Source organism: Centroberyx gerrardi, chromosome 3 (genome assembly GCF_048128805.1).
Source record: "Centroberyx gerrardi isolate f3 chromosome 3, fCenGer3.hap1.cur.20231027, whole genome shotgun sequence".
Classification (NCBI taxonomy): Eukaryota; Metazoa; Chordata; class Actinopteri; order Beryciformes; family Berycidae; genus Centroberyx; species Centroberyx gerrardi.
This window is the reverse complement of record NC_135999.1, coordinates 34,932,858-34,955,834: the sequence shown is the minus strand read 5'-3', so window position 1 is coordinate 34,955,834 and position 22,977 is coordinate 34,932,858. Positions and strand designations below refer to the sequence as shown.

Here is a 22,977-nt window from a genome sequence, read left to right as displayed (position 1 = left end):
CTTTTGAACTCCTAGAAATGATCGAATAGCTCTATATTGGATCGTATCACATTTAGTGTGTTCCTGAAAGCCCCAAACACCAGCTGCATAATTTAATACAGGACAGACACAAGACCTGTACAATTGTGTATATGGAAACCTAGATCTTTATAGGCTTTCATTTTGTTCAACACAGAACCCAGTGCCCTACCAGCTGAATCACTCGATACACTTACTGCCTCTTTGAAAGTCAAATGCTCATCCAGAAGCAAGCCAAGGTATTATTCATACTGCTTAGTATAGCATAATGCAAATGAACCAAAGTTGAAAGTAAAAGAGCTTCTTTGAATGTTTTAACCTAAAGTGGACAATTTGTGTTTTATCCTGGTTTATCACAAGTCTCCATTTCCAACACCACTAAGCCACTATATTCAGCAAATTCTGCTTGTCCTCTTCACATTCAATTAGCAAGATAATATCATCAGCATACAGTAATATACCAATAGTCATATCTGCCACTTTAACCCCAAAATTGGAGCATTTAATTTGAAGAAGTAGATCATTTACATAGATTGAGAAGAATGTTGGAGAGAGAACATCTCCCTGCTTCACCAAAAGGCGTGGGGAACCAACCTGTTCTGAATTCATTGACCTGAACACATGCAGAAGGTGAGATAGGTGAGATAGAGAGCCTTAATGGCAGAATAAAATTTCCCATCGACACCAGAGGTTAATAATCTACATTCAAGAAGGTCCCTATTAACCCAGTCAAAAGCCTTCTGGAAATGAATGCATACTAAAACAAAGCATAAGTTGATTGACCGTAATGAAGTCTTGCTCGATTAACAGACATTATTAAATAAATATGGTCAATACAAGCTCTTGTTTTCCTAAAGCCATTTTGCTCATCAGCAAGATTTGCCATTTCCAAATAATTTACAAGTCAAAATGTACAAAAGGTACATGATAGGTCTATAGTTAGCTAATTCAGCCCCACAGCTCTGTTCATATGGGGTTCAAAACTTTGATGAGATATGATACAGAGTCTTCCCTCTTTGTCCTTTTCTTCATCTGCCATTAATGCCAGTAGAAATAGCACAGTCACATTCATTACAACCGACAGTCTATCTCCATTAGCAGAGCAGAGTCTGTTTACTGGAGGAGGACGAGCAGCAGTGGTGAAGTCTCAGTTTCTTCTCCTCCTGTCTTCCCCTCAGCTCTCCTGCGGAGTATTCAGGCTAAATCCGATTCAACAAGAAGCTCACCAAGTGCAGTGTCGCCCAGTGTATCATCCTCTCTTGGGTTATTGGCTAAAGTTAGCTAGCTTCAAGTCTGGTACTGGCTGTGGTTAACGCCACCTCAGACTGCTCCGCCTTAGGACGGGATGTAGAAAATTCTAATCCCCCACCTGCTGTAGTTCTTCCTCAATAGCAAAAGGGAAGAGGATTACATCATTTTGATGTCAGCCCATAGAGATATAACACTAGAGAGGACATTACGTCATAGACTGTGGGATAACCGTCCGCCATCTTACCTGGGTACAGTTTACCAGCAACTACAACAGCTGTCTATGGGAAGCAACCACTGTTGTCCTGATTTGGACCAAACTGCTGCACTAAAAGGACCAAAGAGAACAGAGAAGCTGGCATCAACTTCCACACGTCAGTAGAGTAGAAGATAGAGGCTGATTTATATGCTAAATTTAACTAACACAACTTAAAACACAACATTTCTGGCTAGTAGTAGCCAACAGACTGGAGTTCTATTTGAAACAGTTTGTAACGGTATGTGTTAGCTAGTTAGCTGTTAGATGTAATCTTTACATTTCAGCTGTATGTTAGTTGGCTAGCTCTCTGCTGCCATACAAACACGTTGTTTCTGAGAACAATCAGCACACATCATTCAGCATTATGTCCAACCAGTGTTTATATTCTACTGTGGCAGGTCGCCACCATAAAGTCGCGACCCGCCATGCTAAACATACGTTCTATAGTGTTTTCTATAGTATTTGTATAGTACTCAGTAGCGGCACTGCTGCTGAAAATGCGCCGATTTTTTTTTTATTAATTGCAGGCTATTTCTGCCAAGACGCACCTTAATGATGGAAGTGACACATAGTGGCGCGTGGTGTCAGACAGAGAGAACATTCATTTGCATATCATTCATTTGCATATCTGTATAGGCTACTGTGGATAGAGATGTTTGTTTTTACTGTAGTAGCCTACTTGTTTACATGATGGCATCTATATAAATTATTTCTTTATGGATTGTAATCTTAATTGTAGGCTAAGATGTCATGCCAATAAAGTAAAAAAAAAAATGTGAGGGCCTATGTCCATTATTACCTGCTTAAATTGGCTTAGAGCTGTCACACTAACCACTTAATGGCATTACATTTGCCTTTTATTGTATATTTTACCTGGGTGTATTGTTAGGTGTGTTTCAGTGATGTTGATATTTAATTGCTGCCAACATCTGTCTATTGCTACAACAACAGATCATTTGGGGGTTTTACATTAAAAATAAGCAGATTTTCATATATACTCTTAATACGACAGTACCAAAGAGTACCAAAGAAATCTGAGAATTATAAAGTCTTCTTGAAAATAGGATTCATAGTTTCTGTAAAGTAATGCACCATTAAAATACTTCCAGAAGATAATCTTTATGATTTAAAACATAATTACTTAACATAGTTTAGCTATTTTTATCTACAGACTACAAAAAATGCTCATGTTTGGTACCATTTTAGACAGTCACAGTTGTCTTGCATACAGTGAGCTAAATAAAAAGTAGTAGTGATGTCTCAATAAAAAAATATTAGCATTATAATGGCAGCATAAGCCACTTTCACCATTGATTCCAATGACAGTCAGCTGAGAAGTGTACCCAGGTAAGATGGCTGCCATATGGTCCCATTCCAGAATAGGAATTCTCTATGACATGTCCCCTCTACTGTTATATCTCTATGTGTCAGCCTCTTCCAACTCCAGAAACCGCAATTATGAGAATTTAACACAGAGACTGCTTTGTCCAGTCACCAATACATATTCATATAGTCAGACCTCAAGCTTTTACATGTGCTAAATATTATTTTGTGGTGGAATGTTCCTTTAATGTCCAATTCACTAAAGACGCTGCACAAATCAAGTAATCACGCAGACACACCCACGCTATTAGCTATTATTACTATTAGCTACATCGACTACTTTCTTACTACTAGCTTCAAGCACTACTAGTTTACTAATAGGCACATCCAGTTTACTCAGGGAGTTCGGGATTCATGGTCAGGAATTACAGTAGGCCACAAAGGCCGAGAAGATCAGCCAGTGGCTCGGGATAAAAAGAAAGATGGGAGGAACCCACATGATAACACCAATGGCAAATCTGATATCACCCTTTTCTTCTGACATTCAAGCTCAACCAAGTCACACAAGGGATAGTTAGATCAGATGCTGTGTATTGTTAAATGTCTGTCTCCATGCAGCACATAGCAAATAGCTGGAGGCTTTACTATTATTATTGACTGAAGTCTGTTCAAACCACATACATTACAGAAAATAAAGCAATGATGTTGTTGGATCTGAACAAAATCACACTAATCACTGGAGGCTATAATGCTCATCATTATGTTCACAATATTTATACACAATAATAAAATATCTGAATTAATGTCAGTCATTACAAAAAAATGTTATTTTTAGGTCTGGACAGCTCCACCAACAGGGAAATAGGTGTTGTCTCAAATCAAACCTGCATGCTGTAGAAATAGAGAAAATTATTGTTTTCAGCCCAACCCTCATACAGTATTCACATAACAGCAAAGGATTCAAATACTTCAAGGTTCTACAGTTATGACACTTAATAGTACAGGTGGCACCTCTTCCGCCACACAGCAATGAGTGACAGCCCAGATGGAACAGTATCTGCTTAGTTCTTGCTCCTGACAGGCCTGCAATCCTCAAGCCTTTACAGTAACAGCTAGTTTATGGACATGTCCAAGGCTGCCAAAAATCAATTTTTTTTAGAAAGGTCAAAGATGCAGGCTATTTCCAGAATCAAGACTTCTCTTAGGCCTTTGTTTACAAAGACAACATCAGGGGTGTTCGGTACATTGATTGAAAAAAACATTATAGTACATGGGAGTGTTTATACATTGATGCAGTACTTGGCAGAACCTCTCTGACATCTGTAGCAATTAGGCTGCTAGACATGACAATCCGGTCTTGTCTAGGAAGCATGCCTGAATCATTCATCAGAGTTTCCGTTATATAGCCTACATTTTGCAAAATTATTGCCGCCGCTGCTTCAGAATTTTATGAAACGTCATGAAGTCGCAATTACACGACTCTGCAGAGGGCTTTTAATTTGAAACGACGGATACAGGAAGTGGCGACACCCGGCCGAGGCGAGAGGGAGAGAGAGAAAGAAGAGAAAAAGAAAGATAAGAGAGAGAAAGGTAGATTAAAAGGCTGTGTTCACACATAGCGTTTTTTGATGTGGAAAAAGCGCTGCCTGGAGCGCTTTTTGTGAGGAGAAATAAGAAGCGGATCACGGCAACGTCACCTGATGTTAGCTGAGCAGCTGCTAGCTCACTAACCAGCTGGTTAGCTGAGCGGCTGCTAGCTCACTAACCAGCTGGTTAGCTCTTCTATCAGACAAAACAGTGTTGTGCAACAAGCAAAGGCTTACCAGATTTTTCCAATACATGTCCAGTATAATCCATACTGCCTTTAAGATCGCTGTTGCAGTAACGGAAATTCACTTATTACAACGTCCAATTTCTCCACCGGCACTTTCACTTTCTCCACATTTGTTGTTGCTATGGGAAACGGCCAGCGTCTCTGTCATTGCGATTGGTCGGCTGGGAAAAAACGGTTCACGTCACCTGGCGCTTTTCTGAAAAGTTGAACATTTCTCAACTATTATGAAAGCGCTCCGCTCTGACGAAAAAAACGCTTTTCGGGAGCGGCCGCCTTTTGTGCGCCTTGCGGCCGCTTCCCATTGCTTTTAAAGAGAAAAGGGCGCTGGCAGTTGGGGAAAAAACGCTGTGTGAACGCAGCCTTACTTCAATAAACGTAGGTAAAATAATTGCCAACGATGTTTATATAAGCAATGTATTAAAATATTCCTGATTGCATTTTCAGATGAGTTTGTGAAAATATTTCTCCAAGAAGAGAAAGATGCCTGATGTCGATGAGGAAGATAGTCAGGTAACGTTACTTTAGCTAGGGAGGGGCTCAAGGTTCTTAGCTATGCCCCGAAGTTTTGAAGGGAAAGAAATGCCTTCTGGTTCTAAAATGTGTAACGTTAGTGGTGGCTACTACAATATTTTAATGTTCTTACTGGTTGCGTGATCAAATATTTGTGATGTGAGAGAATTATCTAACGTTACTCATTCTCAAATGTAACCTTATTAGACAAGTAGACAGGCGGGAGTAGTGGAGGCGAGTGGAGCAGGAGAGCAGAGTGAAGCAGGAGAGAGGGCAGAAAGTGAGGAGAGTGGAGTATGTTCTAAAGTTTGTTTTGCAGTCAAGTGTCAATTTATTTTATATTTTTTAATTACCTATTGATATTCACTCCGACCGCGCGCACCACCCAGGTACAACAAAACCCTTTCCCCCCGCTGCTAAAAAAAAAAAGAGGAAACACTGTTCATGGTATCCTCCTCCTTCACGGCACCCTTGTGGGCAGGCTTCTGGACCTGTTCCCCCCACTCACCAGCAACATTCACCCCAAAATGAAAATTCACTCTATTTCACTCTATTGGCGCTTGATCTTCCCTATTTTGCCCAACAAAATTGCACAGATCAAGCGCAATTTTGTTGGGCATAAGCGTATTTTTTCCCACCTGCACCCGTTCGCTATGACATCGCTTGCGCCTAAATGGATGGGGAGAGTACTAGAGGGGAGTGTTGATACAAAATGTCTGGTGCAGTGCAATTTGGTGTCCAAATGCAAGTGTTCTGTGCCATTTTTGTGGCTTTAGTTGATGGAGGCCCATCCACATAGACCTCTCCAAAATCACACAAACCCCTTATGTTATGCTATACCTTTTTCACTTTTAAATAAATTAAAATAAATTCTTCAACCAGTAGACACGTTTCAACGTGATCTCATAAAATTTTGTGCAATGAGCACTAAGTCTGAAATGCAGATTATGTGCTCTGGACACAAATTATGTGAAGATTACGTTCCTCCACCACGAACTGTATACTGTGACACGAAATGTGATAATAGTATTAATTGCACACAGCATTGTCACTTGGTTGGTTAATGGTTAAGTTTAGGTAAGTAAAAAAATCTTTGGTTAAGCTTTGGGTTAAAGGTACGGTTAAATTTAGCTAAATTTTGGATTAAGGTTATGGTTAGGCAACTAAAACAATTTGGTTAAGTTTAGGAAAAGATTTTGGTCTTGGTTAAATAAGAAAAACCTTTGCTAAAAATTAAAACTTGACTCACGGTAGAAATCTTCTTTGTACAAACTGGGAATTGACTCCAGGTCGTCGGTATTAAAGGCAAATGCATATGCCCATCCACCACCCTGACCACAATGCTCTTACTTTCCACTGCTCAATTTCAATGTCACACAACTTCCCGTTTATAATCATGCCTCCTTCATGTAACCCTTTCATAGTGGGGACACATATTTTTCACACTTTTGGTCTATGGAGCACGCATTTGCATTTTAAGGTTTTGTGCTTATTTCATGAAATTTCAAGAGGCTAGCCATGTTAAATGTGCCGTTTACTTGCACATGAAAAATACGATTTTAAAGGAACAGTTAGTCCATACAACAGACCCAGAGCTCCACAGCGGAATGGTGTAAAAGCCTTCTCCAAAACAACTGAAGTTGCTGGGGACCTGACTTCACGGTTCAAAAAATAACAGAAAATAACCATAAAATGGCTCCATGCAGCTCATCAAGCATAATCCAAGTCTCCAGAAGCCCAACCGATCCCAAAGTGACTTGATAAGACCGACATTTACACCATTATTTAGCTGAAATCGCCACTGTAGCTGTTGATATGAAAAAAAAGCTCACGTTTGCGCGCACCCGAGATACGAGAACGAGGAGAACTACGTGTGTAACTCTTACTCGAATTACCAGAAACAAGACTTCCAGTTTGGCTGTTTAGCCTTCAAGTTTATAAATAGGTAGAAATACTGTTTTAAACCAATTACTTTGTATGTAATCATCAAATTCAATACGTCAGCACCCATATTAATGTTTGATGTCCACTTTAGTCTCTGTTCTATATGTATTCTGCATAGTGTAATACATACAGCGTTTATAGTTAAAATGGCACATATGGCATTTTTCATTATTATTATGTCATCAAACATTAATATGCTGCCAAGTTTGAAAGTTGTAAATACATCTCGTCACATATTCAAGTACTTTTTAGTCAGAAATAACAAAATGAAGCCTGAAACAAAAGTAGCTTTTTTTGGTGACTATTTTAGAAACCAAGTGGTACAGAGCTACTTTGTGCTGCAAGGGCAAAATGAAGAGGACACTATTTGCATCAGTTTTGTAATTGATATTACAAATTATATATTATAGTTTATTGGCTAAATGTTGTTGTATATGCTTGACCCCTAAAGGTTAAACAAAGAGTGAGAATGTCACATCAAGGCATCTTGGGTATCATGTAAAATCCAATTCCCCGTTTTTATTTACCACTTTATTGGGTCATTCAGGTGCACTCTACCCGCAATTCACAGTCAGAGACACATACGTCAACGGAGTATATAATACTACTGTATAACCAGTGGTACCACTGGCTATACAGTAGTATTTTGCGGAAAAGGCTGTACTCTTGAGCAGTATGCAAGACATTCTGCGTGGAGCCAATAAACCCCCATAGTAGACATACATCATTCAATATATGTGTAGGAGCCATTTGGATAATATTGGCAAGTTTAATTGTTGCCTGTGGTTTGGTTTATGTCTTAGTTAATTTATATAATTTATAGACGGGTAGAAAATAGATCAATGAAATTTGCATTATGATTGGTAACGTTAAGAAGATGCTTTTATTTTGAAAGGCTTTACCCGTCACAGTTGTAGGGACCTGTGGGTAATTAATATGGCGTCACAGGTAGACAGTTTTCAGTTTTTGTTAGGAAGAGGCCAGCACACAGTTTTTCAACCGCTATTATGGTCTTATTTTTATACGTTGAAATTAGCGTTCTTTTGAAACAACATCTTTATACTGCCACCACCAACCTGCCTGGGCCAACACTACAATCAAAACTACAATTAATGCTACAATCAACCACTGAACAAGGTAAATGGCCTACATCTTCATTCATACGCGGAAAGTGTGTTGGCAACCCTGCTGTGGTGTCTATCGTGGCTATTGTAAGAAACTAGGTGGAACATATCTGTTGGAGGTCACCATATGAAAACCATAACATACAACCAGACTCAGACCCATAACTCAGTGATAGCTTGCACAACATCGTGTGTACAGATAATAGCAGGAGGGGGTTGGGGAGGAGGAGGGAGTTTTTTGCAGCAACCTGGTCTATAGCAGCATGTGGCATGAATGGACAGCAGAGTGAGAGTGTGAGCTGTCAGATTATAAAGGCCGCCTCATTGACTTGTTTGAATGTGAGTGGTGATTGAGAGTCAGCTGATACTGATCAGCTGATGTGTTGTTTGGATGGGACAGCTGATAGCCAATCAGCCGACGGCACGCACAACTTCAATGTTCTGCCTTAAGTAACGTGATGCTCCATTATGAGTTTGTGGGATAAAGTACCAAAGGCATCTCTAAAGTCCAAGAACACAGTGTAAAACTTGGATGGCTCATGCTTGAAATCAATTTAAGTTTTTAGGCAAAATACATATTCATTCATATCTTATCTGGCAATATATGCTTTTTGCAAAGAGGAGGGAATGCCTGTTTCCACTACCCTTGGTAGTATGCAGGCCAGCGGGTATTTCATAAAGACCTCATAAACAGAGAGTAGGAGACAGATATCCCTCCATGTAACTGGATTTTTTGGAATTCTATGGATAAATGCACCTTTCCATTTAGCAGACAGACATTGAAAATATATGTCAGTATTTGAGTAGACTGAGGTTGAGTGGCCTTAGGAGTCTCTGTGAGTTACATATGTCTTGTTACACACACACACACACACACACACACACACACACACACACACACACACACACACACAAAAACACAAACACACACACACACACACACACACACAGACACAGGGTTATGGACAGATCCAGAGACATAAATAGATAATTAGCCCATGTTGTACTAAGAGTTATTGGCTGTAAATATGAAGTGATGTCCTCCACTATCACCTAACTTTACCTACCATACAATCACCAGTTACTATAGCAACGGCCAGGAAGTGAAAACATGGTGGCAATCTATAGTTGCAGTGAAAACTGCAATGGCCAGCTATGGTCAGAAACATCAGCCTTTATGTAAAATGCTCCTGTTGGAAAGGGTGGCAATTAATACATTTTTACACCAAAATAATGGACACCCATGGGGAGAGAGATGTTAGCATCTATGATGGATGTTTAAGCAGACCTACTGTACCTGATTTACCTGCCTGTAGCTATGGCAGTAAAACACCTCAGCACACGCACGCGCGCGCGCGCACACACACACACACACACACACACATACTGCAATGCTAGTATGCTGACAGGCACACACACACACACACACACACACACACACTGTAGTTACAACGTTAGGCTAACTGCTGAAGGTGAAATAAAAAACATTAATATTTCAAATATTGAAATCATCCGAACGCTGCAGCAGCCGCTGTAGCATCTGAAGGCCTCGCAGTAGAGAGAGAGGGGATGAATGGTAGAAACAGAAGAGATATGGACGGGGAAAGGAAAGAGATTGATGAGAAGGAGAGAGGGATGGATGGAGAGGAGGAGGAGAAGAGGGATGGATCAGAAGGAGGAGAAAAGAGAGGTGGATGGATGGGAGAAGGAGAGCGGGGGGAGGGTGGATGCGATGACAGAGATGAGAATCCTACCGATCTGGACACTCGGGGAACCACACAACGCCTCGCGCCATAAGAGTGTCAGCATGAGTAGCAGCTTCATGGTCGTGTACAGGTTCCTTACGCGACGCCACAGAACGGTAACGTTTCCTACCGAACCGACAACTCCATCACATGGGGCGCGAGCTCATAGCGTCAGGCCAGGTTCGGGAAGAAGTGTCTGGAGCTCTGCAGATGCCGTATCCTCTCTCCTCTGAGGCGCGCGCTCCTCCGCTGCTGCTGCTGCTGCTGCTGCTGCTGGACGGGGCGCGCGCGCCGAGGACAGCCAAGGAATACCGATGAGGCACGAGAGACAACCGAGAGCAACCGACAGCTCCACATAAACTCCTTTTATGAGACCAGATACTGACTGTAGACTATAACAAGATAGTACACTAATACAGATAAAACATTCTGTAAGATGGAGGACTAACCTTTCGTAACCATTTTTCTACTGACGAATTATAACTGCATAACTGCATATCATATAATATGCCTATGAATTGTGACAACTATAGTGTTATGATATAGGTGTCAATTTGGCCTCTATTTAGGCACAGTGATTTATAGATTACCTTTATTAATAATAGAAAATATAAGCACAGACACAGATACACACATAGACAATAGTAGCATGAATGCTACTATTTGTATCTGTATTTGTTCAACCAACCAAATTATCAGGGGTCCAAGCATGTAGTGCTGGGAACCCTATTGGAATTGTTAGTATTATTAAGGGTCCAAGCACAACCAGCTGGAACCCTATTGTTTTTGTTGGGATTATTATTATATGGGGTCCAACTGCTGGTGACCCTATTGGAATTGTTCTGTATCTTATTAGGGGACCAGACATGAAGTGCTGGAATTGTTTTCTGTTTCTTATTATGGGTTCACTAATAGAAGCTCTATCTCATCAAGAAAATGTCCCATCATCATCAAACTTGGTCGGCAGGTAGACAACTATACTCTTTGAGCCTGTGTGCAAACATTCACCACAAGGTGGTGCTATATATTTTCACATTCAAAGGGGGCGTTGTGGATCACCTGTTTGTCATAGAGATCTCAAAGTTGCATATTCCTCTGCTGTTGCTGAAACTGTTACTATAAACTTTTGATCGTCCTCAAATTCAATAAGTCAGCACCCATATTAATGTTTGATGTCCACTTCTGTTCTGTATGTATTCTGCATAGTGTAATAAATACAGCGTTTATAGTTAGCATTTTTCATTATTATTATGTCATCAAACATTAATATGGGTGCTCACTTATTGAATTGGCCAATTGGCCAAGTAATTGGTTTAAAGCAGTATTTCTACCCATTTAAAATCTTGCGCTTTTATTTTGAAGGCTAAACGGCCAAACTGGAAGTCTCGTTTCTGGTAATTCGAGTAAGAGTTACACATGTAGTTCTCCTCGTTCTCGAATCTCGGGTGCGCGCAAACGTGAGCTTTTTTTTCATATCAACAGCTAGAGTGGCGATTTCCTGCCCATTTTCCCATAATTGAACAAAATGCCCCTTCCGATCTACATTTATTATTTTATTTTAGGCATTAATAAATTGTAGCAATACGAGCGAAAGTATTTGAGCAACTGCAAAACACAAATGAATTGTTTGCACAGTGCACAGTTGTAGTAGGTGTTGAGTATTGATGGTGTCTGATATCAAACAATTTAGAGTTAGCTTCAATACGAATTTAAAGAACGGGGCACCAGATAGCAGACAATGTCACTGGTCTCATCTGAAAGAATGAATTCCGAGCTTGCTTGAATTTAAACCCAGACAATAAACACAGGAGAGGACTTTATGTGAAAGAATATATTTATTTCTACTAAAGCACACTCAATAATCAGTGAAATCAATAAAAGCATATGAGGTATACAATTGAAATGTGGTGAATGAGTAACATGAATAAATGAGCTTATAATAGTGAAAATGCAAGCAACATACACAATTGCATAAATTGAACGATGGAAGATATAAACCAGCTAAGAAGCGGGACTAAAGGGGCGACAATATCTGAACATTGAATAAGCTGAATAATCAATAACGGAGTTATACTGACTAAGCACAGACTTGCAGAGCGCTGAGTTGCTAATCATAGGGAGACACTAAATGGATGATATGGAGTGTCATGTAATGGAGTAACTATGTGTAGTGTATGAGTGATGCCCAGCGGACAATGATCATACATACACCACAGACGGAGACTGGAGGAAGACGAGGCACGCAGAGTCTGGGAGGCTGTGAAGAATCTCAGCTTGACGGGCCTGGTAGGTGATGAAGATCCAACGACGATTCTGAGTTGAACTCGGCAGGGCCGCAGCAGGGCAGAAGAGCAGGCTGCACACTTGGCGAGTTGGTGGTGTGTGGGTCTCAGGGCTGACCCACTCGAAGTTCTGGATGAATGAAGTGCTGGTCTCTCAAGGTTTTCGCCGACCAGCGGATCCGATGATTGTCGAATTTGCGGTTTAGCTGAATAGTCTCAGCAGGCATAGGACACACACGCTGCTTGGTGTGTGTGTTTGTCAGGAAGATGCGGCAGGCACACTTCACCAGTTGGAAGGTGAAGCAGATTTTCTTCTTGGCTCGTGGAGCTGATGTTGAATCAAATCTCGGAGACAAAGTCTCAGAGACAAAGTTCGAAGGCAAAGTTCAGAGGCAAAGTTGTGTAGATTCACTGTAACGTGTTCATGACCATGTAGGTGTGAAATCCGCATTGGGCATGTGTGCATGTGGTTTTCTTATCATGTGTGAGGGGGCGTGTGTGTGGGCTGGTGTGTGTAGTGTTACAGCGGGAGAAATCTCATTTCCTATGCATAAAACTTTAGTTTTGTCTCCCAGTTCTATGCAATATACTTTGCACAAAATAACAGACATACATTGAGGTCCATCACAATGTGATACCCAAATTTTCATGAGTCTGTATCACGGATTTCTTCTGCTTTTGGCAACATTCCATTGGGTGTCACTTCAGACTCTCTGGCGCCTAGGGCTATCAGAGACAGGCTGTGTGTTGGTGTTTTATGGTTGCTTACCAAGTCTGTTTCTTGGTACCATCCATGAAGAGTGAACATGGAGTGATTTACCAAGAGGTCAGTGGCCTCCTTTACGATCCAACCACTTTCCTGATCTGTTATCAGGGAAGAGGCTCACACAGGATGCAAGACCTTTCCAGATGTGTGATGATGATGATGATGATGAAGGTGCATCCACTACACAGTGCATTGCCCCTTTCTCTGTCCTTCTCACATGTGGACGTCCCCCCCTCACCTCGCCCGACAGCTGCGCTATCAACAGAATCACAGAGCAGGAGGACAACGAGCCAGGGAGACCTACTGTGATAGGTATCGGTTAGTTTAATAAATATAGTTGCAGCCATTAGTTAAACCTGGCAAAAATCACATATCCTGCAATTATTTCTTAGCATGTAGACTGTCAATGAATCAGTGTAGCTAACTGAAACTTGGACCAAATTGACTATAGTTTGATGCTGCTGCTAATATTGACTTTCTCAGCCCAGTAGCCCAGATTCTCTCATTTGCAAACATTATTTTTTCATTTTACATATTAGGCTATACAGTGAGTGGCTGCAAGATGCCCTCGAAAGCAAGAAGGGCGAAAGTAAAAGAGAAAGTAAAGCAGAAGGCAGCTAGAGGGACTCATGACAACAGGTGAGAGGCAGACTGGGGAGTCAGACGGTGGCAGGGCAGCTAACTTACCTTCATCATGCAAGGAAAAAAATAGATTTAGTGACTTTATCTTAAAATCTATCCAATAAAGATTGTTACATTTTGTTTAGAGTCTTCAGCTTGTACTATTATGATAGAAATATAATAAGATAATTGAGTATTCATCACTAAGATATATATATATATATATATATATATATATATATATATATATTTTTTTTTTTTTATTTTTTTTTTTATTTTTTTTTTTATTGTATTTAATATTTAGTACAGGCAGACAGAAATGCAGAGAGATGAGGGGGAGAAAGAAGAGGACAGTGAGACAGAAAGACAAGAGATGGAAGCAAATATAACAGATGAGTAAAGTAAAGGGATATAACAACGCCGCATTGCTGCACTCCTAAAACACAGATTCTTCCACAGACTGTTTGACACTATAGATGCCCCTTTTTTTCATTTGAGCACCTGCCCCTGAAGAACTCTCTGCACGTCCCTGAATATACTGTACATGTATACTGAGTTTCATGAAGATCTGTTGGCAAAAAAAAAAAAAAAAATGGCAATAAATCATTATATTCATCCCATGCTGTTGAAGGCCAGAGCCCAGAGTGGTGATAACTGCCTAATTCACATGCTTCAGTATATTCTTAAAGACATGCTCCACTTGCCTAAACTGTCAAAAGCAGCTTTGCTACTTGGTGGTGGCAATTGGTAATTATGGTAATTATTTCATGTGTCAATAAAATTTTTCTTTCTCATTTTTTGACAGGCAGCCTGCACTACTCACAACTGATTGCATAGAGCACTGGGTTTGTTATCACAAGATTGCTGGTTCAAATCCGTTGGGTTACTGGTTGGATTCTGGCTGTAAAAAGTTAAGGGAACAATCAGTAATATTTTACCGGCTTGTTGCACAAATTAACCATAATATATCGCCAGTGTTGTTGATCAGTGCCAGTCACTCCACTGTTACCTCAATAGCTGCTGAGATTTCAAGTTTTCTAAACAAGCCATCCGGCCCGTATTCTCTGTTTTGGTGGAAATGAAAAAAAGTGTGCATCGGCAGAAATGCATTTGTTTAAAAAGATCTTGCGCATTTTCAGCAGTGGCATCGCTACTGAATGACTATAGAAACACTATAGAAAACGCTATAGAAACTATTTTTAGCATGGCGGGTCATGATTTTAATGTGGCGGCCTGCTAAAGTACAGTATACGTACAGTATAGGGGAAACACTGGATAGCTCACCACAGCTTTGCTGCACATACATAAATATCTGTCTAGCAGTATGCTCACAAACAACCTGTTGCTAGTAAGCAGCTATACGGTACTGGGTAAAGTTGGTTAGCCGATAGCATGGCATTGCTAGCTATGAATGAATGAATGAATTTATTTGATAATTGCTTCCATCTTTTACTTGATTTCATATATAATAGTTTATAATGGGATATATTACCTTTTCACTTGTCATTTCTAACTGTAACACTACTTGGCTAGGTGATAGACCTGTCTGTTGTGAAAACAGCAGTTCATACTTTGTCAATTTCAGACCACTGTAGCTCACATGGACAGGAGGTGTGAGAGAGGTTGGGGCAGAGCTGGGGGCTTTGGTTGAGACTTGTGGAGCAGGACACACGTTTGCCGATTTTATTATTTATTTATTTATTCAACAGGGACAAAACACATTAATCAACATTTCAGTTTCCACATTAATGCAGACATCCCACCTCTCCCAGAAGCTCCGGGAGATGTGATATGACCACGCTCCCTGACACCCGCGAATGATGACAAATCTCCCGCAAATCCCCGACCCAATCCACAGACGACATTAAAATAAAATAAAATAAAATCCCCCTTCTTTCTCCCCAATGTGCTTCACGCACCCTGGTTGGTCCCTGTTCATGTCAGTCTTGTTAGCTGACCCGTCACAATTACACGTGGGAGGGCTTACCAACCTATGACACACGCTTGACTTCCCGAGTCTGTCTGTCAAACTGCTCGCACACTCCAAAATATCAACATGCCAAGCCTCCGAAAAAGTAAGTATAAAGTAGAAGTATAAAATCCACTTCTCATCTGATTAGATGAAGGCGTACCTCTGCCTGAAGCCTGTAAAAAACAATTCGAGTTTTGTGATTCTTCTGTTGCCCACAGTGGTTTGAATGATCGTAAACGACACATTGAGGTGAGTCAGGTCAGGTCTCGTGCAGCATGGTATAGGCTAGAAAACGTGTTAGATTACATGCCTATACAGTAAGTCTGGAGTGGTGAATTGAAAACTGATTGTTGTTTGATACAAGGAACCAAGTTAGATTAAATTGCTTTAACATGAAAGAAGGCATAACATACCTGAAGAGATAAAGAAAATAATAAATTATTGTGTCAAATTATATGATCCTAGCTTATTCAGCTTTGTTGCCTATCAATTTTAAGTGGTTCATTATTAAAATGAAAAGTACAATCCTGTACCATTTACAGAGAGGAAAAACAGGGCATAGGCTACTTTATGAGAAGAGCAGAAAGAAATTAACCTAATGAAACATGTATTATTGATTGCAAAGGGAAAGAAATTAAGAATTGAAGCACCTAAAGCATTTATCAGAGATAAGAGCAGCAGACTGCACAGAGCATAGAGATAAGAGCAAGAACTACACAGAATAGAGAAAAAAGCCTGCCTCTAACCACTAACCCTGCACTCGCCGCATATTGTCAGGTCAATCACACACCTCCCTGAAATCAGTTTTTCTAGGGTGGGATGTCTGTCAGTGTAAATGTGCTGTGTGTTAGCTAAGGAGCTAATTTTCATCCATAGTCCCTGGGTGGGTTATAACAAAAGAATGACACTCCAATAAATACAAAAATACAATACAATACCAGGCCTGGAATTAAGTCATTTTTAGGGCAAGGCCACTTTGGCCTTTGATAAATACAAATTTATTGGGGCATCGCGGGCAAAATGTAGGGCACCAAGGCCAAAACCAATGGTTATTAAAATCCTTTTTTCAGTCCTTTTTCCTCAACAAAATAAATATCCTAATAGAAAAATTAAGTGCTGCAGTGTGATACAGCACATATGTAAGATGGCTCAGACTGCAAAGTTAGTTACATGTCCAGTAACACGATAACGTAAGTGTAACCCAGGTTATTTTCTGTAGCTACAAATTACAGATGTCCCCTAAACGCCTCATGCAGACTATCGGTAGAAGCTACAATTTACCGATGTTCCCTAAACGCCTCATATGCAGGCTACTGCTACTGATAGCGTTTGTGCTGCTCTCAACCCGGTTAATTTTGCTATATTCTTCATTACAGCGGCTAATTACCCGCTGTACATTTAAACTTACACTAGTTCTGCTCAAGCACTCATAGCTCTCTCCTTTTAGCGACTTTCTTGCTAATCCCACAGTTGTTTACACGCTTTTCAGATCTGCTAGTTACTTAGCAGTTAGCAATAGCTTAGCAGTTAGCGATGGCTTCTCTCTCTCCCTCTCAGTTTAATTAATAATTAGCTGTTAATGTTTACGTTAACGTTACACATACAGTGTTGTGCAAGTTCACACTTCACAAGAGCTAGCTCAAAGTTCAGTTCACACAGATTAAAATGAACTAGTTCACGTTCATAGTTCACAATTTAGAATTTTGAACTAAGTTCACAGTCCCAAAAAATAAACTAGTTCACGTTAATTTCTTCAGTTTTTTTAAAATGAGCTGCTCCGAGCTATTCTTTTTCAATAGAACCTCCTCCTACCCATCCATCCCCAGCCCCCAATCATTGCCACTGCCCACTTCCAAACTAAATGAATTACTGTATACTACTATAGAATCGCAGAGATTACTTTTAAAAGCCAAGAAAAACCAATGTGAGTATATGTTTTACCACTTAAACCAGGGGTCTCAAACTCAATTTACCTGGGGGCCGCTGGAGGCAGAGTCTGGGTGAGGCTGGGCCGCATCAGGTATTCCACAAGAAAAGCTTTGTTAAAAAAATTCCAATCTTCTCAAATGTCTTTATTTTTATTTTTTAACACAAAATAAGATTTAAACGTCTTTATTAACAGTTCTTTAACCTCAATGGGTTCTTCTGAATATGAATTGTCCTGAACATGAATGGAACATTGAAGAACATGAACTGTTCTTCTGAACATGGCTTCTCTTGCCTACTCCTTGCTGCTAGAGACCTGGCAGTAGTCATAGAAACAAAAAAAACAAATGACATCATATAGAAATATATGTAGTGTTCATCGTGTGAGGCAATGCAAATAGCGCGATGCAAATAAAAAATAATGACCCACAAATAACGGTGCGACCCTATAATTGGTCCGGGTTACCGGGGACTGTTATCGCCGACGGACAGGTGTCGCTATGTGACTGCAGACTACATTAGGCTACATTGAGTTCCTTACTTTTCTTTTATCCCGCCGCGTACGCATCACTTTGATTTATTTTGTCAGAGAGAGACATATATACGTATAATGTCCCGCTGGGCAGCAACTTTAAAAACTTTTTTTTTGGAAGTGTTGTGAACGCAGCGCGCTGGGACGAATGTCCGCGTGTGCCCAATAGAAACGAGGCAGCCAGCCAGGCACGGAAGAAAACTCTCCATGGCAACGCTGCTGTAACTTTCACTCATTGAGAAATGTTTCTCTGCTTGCATCAAGCCCGGTCGATGTCCCACCCCCGAGAGCCATATACCCCACCGTGATTGGTAGGTTCGTTCAGCTCCGCACACAATACTGTAAAGTGCCATCCATATAAAACTCGCGGGCCGCGCTAACATTAAACTTTCATATTAAGGTGGGGGCCACAAAATATCGTCTCGCGGGCCGCAATTGGCCCGCGGGCCGCGAGCTTGAGACCCATGACTTAAACAATGTGTCACATTATGCAGAAAGTGAAAAAAAGAGGTGCAGTAAAGGTATACTGTAGATGCAATGGAAATTCGCCTGCATGAACCAAATTATGCAGCAGTTCAAAAACATAAAATATATTCATATGCTTCCAAGCGAGCTGGTACAGGCTCCACCACTGGCTTCATTACAGTTGCTTGCTGAAAGATGTGCTATGATTTCAGTTCTGCAGAGCACACAATTTAGAGTATTTAGAGTACTTCAGCAGTACTGGTAGCTGCGTCTGAATTGCCAGTTGCACTAGCTATGCCGGGTGCCGTAAATCCTCAGGTGCCGTAAAACACAGTGCGTGAGTGTCGTTAACTCTCGCGGGAGTTAACGACGCTCACGTTCACGTTCATAAGTTGCAAACGGATACGTTCAGTTCACCGTTCACCATAAACATGAGCACGCTCAATGAACACGCTTTTTTAGCGCGTTCATGCACAACACTGTACACATATATTTGCGGGAGTGGGAGAAATTGCGCGCTACTGTTGATGTCCAGCGTGATGATGGAGACACTGGGAAACGTGAGTTTGTTTATTTGCTGTGTCACATGTAGTTTTAAATGAGGAAATCCGCAACTTTCTTTTAAGGGCACAACGGCCAGTTCAAAACAGGGCATGCCAAACTGGCCGTGTGGATAGTTAATTTTAGAAGGGGCATTACGGCCACACTCCGGCACTGGCCGTTTGGCCGTAGTATAATTCCTGCCCTGCAATACATTAATAGGCTACATTACATATATTACAAAAATACATAAAAACAATGACAAAATATAAAAGCAGTGCCAGTGATGAGCTGTTATAATTACTCATGATTGCAAGATTGATTTGATTTAAGCCACATCCTAAGTTTGTGTTTAAAGGTAAGGTAATTAGTACAACCTCTTAATTCAATAGGTAGACTATTCCAGTAGTGGGTGGCTCTGACCAAGAAGACTGTTTGCCCAAAATTGCCGTAATGGTATTGCACTACACAGTTGCTATTAGACAATAACTTGATTATATTCTGTAGCATGGGCGAGCCAGGACAGGCTCACTTTAAGAGCCAGAGTCTCTGGTTTCTACCCCTTCAAACGTCTGTCGTGGCATGTGATGACACCCTATACCAACTGTTTAACAAGTTATGTAACCACTAATACAGGTATGTTGTTGGAATATTGGACTGTATGTGTCAAATTCTCTATACACAATCTGTAGTAACCCAATGACCTTTCTGTAGTCTATATAGGTTGAAGTGCGACTGCAGGGGTAGGATTGCTGGTCCTGACTAACGGTCTCCAGAGGGGGGATGTTTTCACCTTTGTGCAATCTGCTTAAGGTAAAAGTGGGTAATGCAGGACAGCTTTCAACCAAACAGCCAAAACCAGCTTTTGCTGTTTGGTTGACCTTATCTCAAAGATGGAGCTTTTACCCTGTCGGCTGGGACATTTTAAGGCCAGGATATTTTAACAATGTTGTAAATAAAAATGTGTCCTTTTGTATACATGGAAAGCCTGGTCTCTGCTTGTCATTGTTGAATCTGTGTGTCTGTTTTTGAGGAGAACTAATTATTTGGGTGAAAGGCCCAAGGTGGCATAGTTGGTCTACCCGATCACACATTACCATTAGTTCTCAGTGGGATATATGTAAGCGTGATGATATGGTAACATATTACACTGAAGTAGGCTGGTTTTAAATAAATAAACATTTATTTAAAGTAAAAGTTCTTCTTTTTTGGTAAAATTAAAATGGCAACAGGTATTTCCACAATAGCCTGAAACACAGGCTGACATCTTTAATCTCTTCAAACTAAAATTCTGAATGTCACTGCAACTTCCCGAACACAAACAATTTAAAAGAATAATTTAAAAAAAAGAATAACATTTGGCCGCTGCCCAAAATAAATAAGTAATAAAACATAACGCCTTTCAGCAGTCCAAACACAGGCTGGCATATTGAGGCTAATCGATTATCTCTTCAAAATAAAATTCTGCATGTCACTGCAACTTCCCGAACACAAACAATCCAGTGTCCATTGTCCAACATAAATAAATAAGAAATAGGCCTATAAAATGCTCAGCAGTTCAAAATAAATAAAAAAGGTTGTAGCTTCTAAAGCCTAGAACCAAAACTGGTGCCAATCCACTAAACGTATAGGCCTAACGTAATGGCCTAATCTTTAGACTTTTTCTTCGCACTGTGCAAAAATAAAATAGCATCCACTGTGCCAGGATTCAGGCGATTCCGCCTCGCCTCTATAATGCGCCCTGCTGCGCTGAATGAGCGCTCGCTCGCAGCACTTGTTGGAGGAATGCACAAGATTCTCCTTGCAAGGTGCTGCAGCCGTGGGAATTAGCGGTCTTGTTTCTCCCAGAAAGAAAGCAAATTTTCCTCTGATGACTACTCGAATTGAATGTTTGTGGAGCAGTACTCCTCCACTTCATCCATCAATTTGGGTGTCTCATCTTCCCATTCTGTGAAGTCCACCTTCTGCTTTTTTGCTCGTCCGCTGTCATGTCCACCTACAACAGGAGATATTAGGTTCATTAACGCACAGTGCGCATTTACGCACGAGGCACAGCAGCGTAACTTGATTATTTAAATCTTCAGACACGCCGACAGGATCGGTCAGGATCTAATGTTAATTAATGTTCTGTGTTCTTCTACACATCCAAAAGGTCCGCTGTTACACACACAGCAGCCTATACACAACAGTACTAAGTTATCAGCGGTATAACCGCCTAATGCAAGTTAAAAAATAAAATTAATCGTTAGGCTAAATTTACCTTGTCCTGCCTTGTCCCTGTTGATGCATCGGTGACTGAGGTGCCTTCTCCTGCATTCTGGCTGACGCTGGGTTCTTCATTTACAAGTGCCCGCACTTGCCTTATCACCTCCTGTCTGTCCTCTGGAGTCAACATTTTCAGTGATTTAAATCTGGGACAGAGAAACGTGGCGACCTTGTGAGTGGGAGTTAGGAGCATCTTCTCCTCAAGCAGGCTGGATGTGTGAGCATGGAGGACGACTATGCATGCTGGATCTCCAAACTTGGGCTCGCAGTGTTTCTTGAGTTTGAAAAACCAGAGCATCACCGTGTGAATTGCGTGGGTATTTCTCTCCTTCCAGCTCGTTAATGGCTAATTTGAAGAGAGTGAAGAATTCGATCAAGTGCATCAGCTAGTCTTGAAAGATGCCCTCCATCCGATGCAGCTGATCTCTGTCTTCCAGGAGCTGTCTGATGTCACTGTACTGTTTCAGTACAGATTCCAGCATGTGGACTTTGCTGTTCCAGCGAACTTCACACTCTTGAATCACAGTGTACGCTAAACTCGCAACAGCCCCTGTTCTCTTCAGAAATGATACGAGGCTTTTGCAGTTATCTAACATTTCCACCACATCTTTTTTTTTTTTTTTATACTTTATTTTTTCTGTTTTATAACACAGTAAACATGAGGTCACTCAGTTACATTGGATGATGTACATAGGAGTTGTTAGTCATAGAATGGTACACTTTCATTCACTCAACCACATCTTCTCACTGAACGTGTGTCTCAACACCGTGTTCAGTATGTGTGCGGAGCACGGGATCCAGTGGTAGGTCCGAAGTGCAGCCTTTATGTTAGGGCCCTGATCACTGACGAAAACTATTTTGTCCGCTGGTATTCCATAATTCATCAACACATTGGTGATTTGGTCATGGATATTTTCGCCGGTCTTTTTGAGATGACTGTCAAATTCCACTGTAGCCAGAATGCGACTCTCCAGGTGCCACTTCTCACTGATGTAGTGACATGTAAGGACTGTATATGCCATCTTGTTGAATTCGTCTGTCCACATATCCGTGGTAACAGTAATTCCACCGTCTTCCATCACTTTCTGGATGACATCAGATAGTTTCTCCTTATCTGCAGCAGCCTGTTGCTTTGCCCTGTCACACACAGTTTGCCGATGGGGTATGATGGCATCAGCGTCAACAGCACCGTATTTAGCTCCAATGTTAATTAGTGTCTGGGCCACCTGGACGAATCCTTTGCCGGTGACAATATCAAATGGGCGCATATCCAGGCAACACAGGTCCACGCAGTCATCCACGAACGTGGATTTAACTTCCAGTACTCTTTTGCTGTCTCGTCGGAAGTGGGAGGTTAAGGTGTTTGTCTGACTTGGCTGGCTTGTTCTGGCTTTAGCACACACATGATGTACCATGTTTGAGGTACCAGTTTTGTGGCTATCATATACATACAGCGCTTCACAGCTGTTGCATATGACATACCCAGCACTTGACTCGTCATCATGGTTAAGTACTTCACTAAATCGCTCCCACACTGAACTTTTCTGCCCTTCCTTTTTTTTTGTTTTTAATTCTCCTTTTTTAATTTTCTCTCTGATCTTTT

At 40.9% G+C, this 22,977-nt stretch overlaps 1 protein-coding gene across 2 annotated transcripts in view; it reads right to left on the bottom strand.

Annotated features, from left to right (window-relative positions):
- The window catches only part of LOC139917980 (glutamate receptor 2-like), a 129,998-nt gene extending 119,884 nt beyond the window's left edge, over positions 1-10,114 (bottom strand). The window contains exon 1 of one of the 2 annotated variants that reach the window (XM_078282750.1): positions 10,015-10,114. In XM_078282750.1, the coding sequence (XP_078138876.1) occupies positions 10,015-10,084 (70 nt within the window). In that variant the 5' untranslated portion in view covers positions 10,085-10,114. The remainder of the gene's footprint in view (positions 1-10,014) is intronic. The other variant, XM_078282749.1, reaches the window with a different exon arrangement.
- Positions 10,115-22,977: the final 12,863 nt, after the last annotated feature.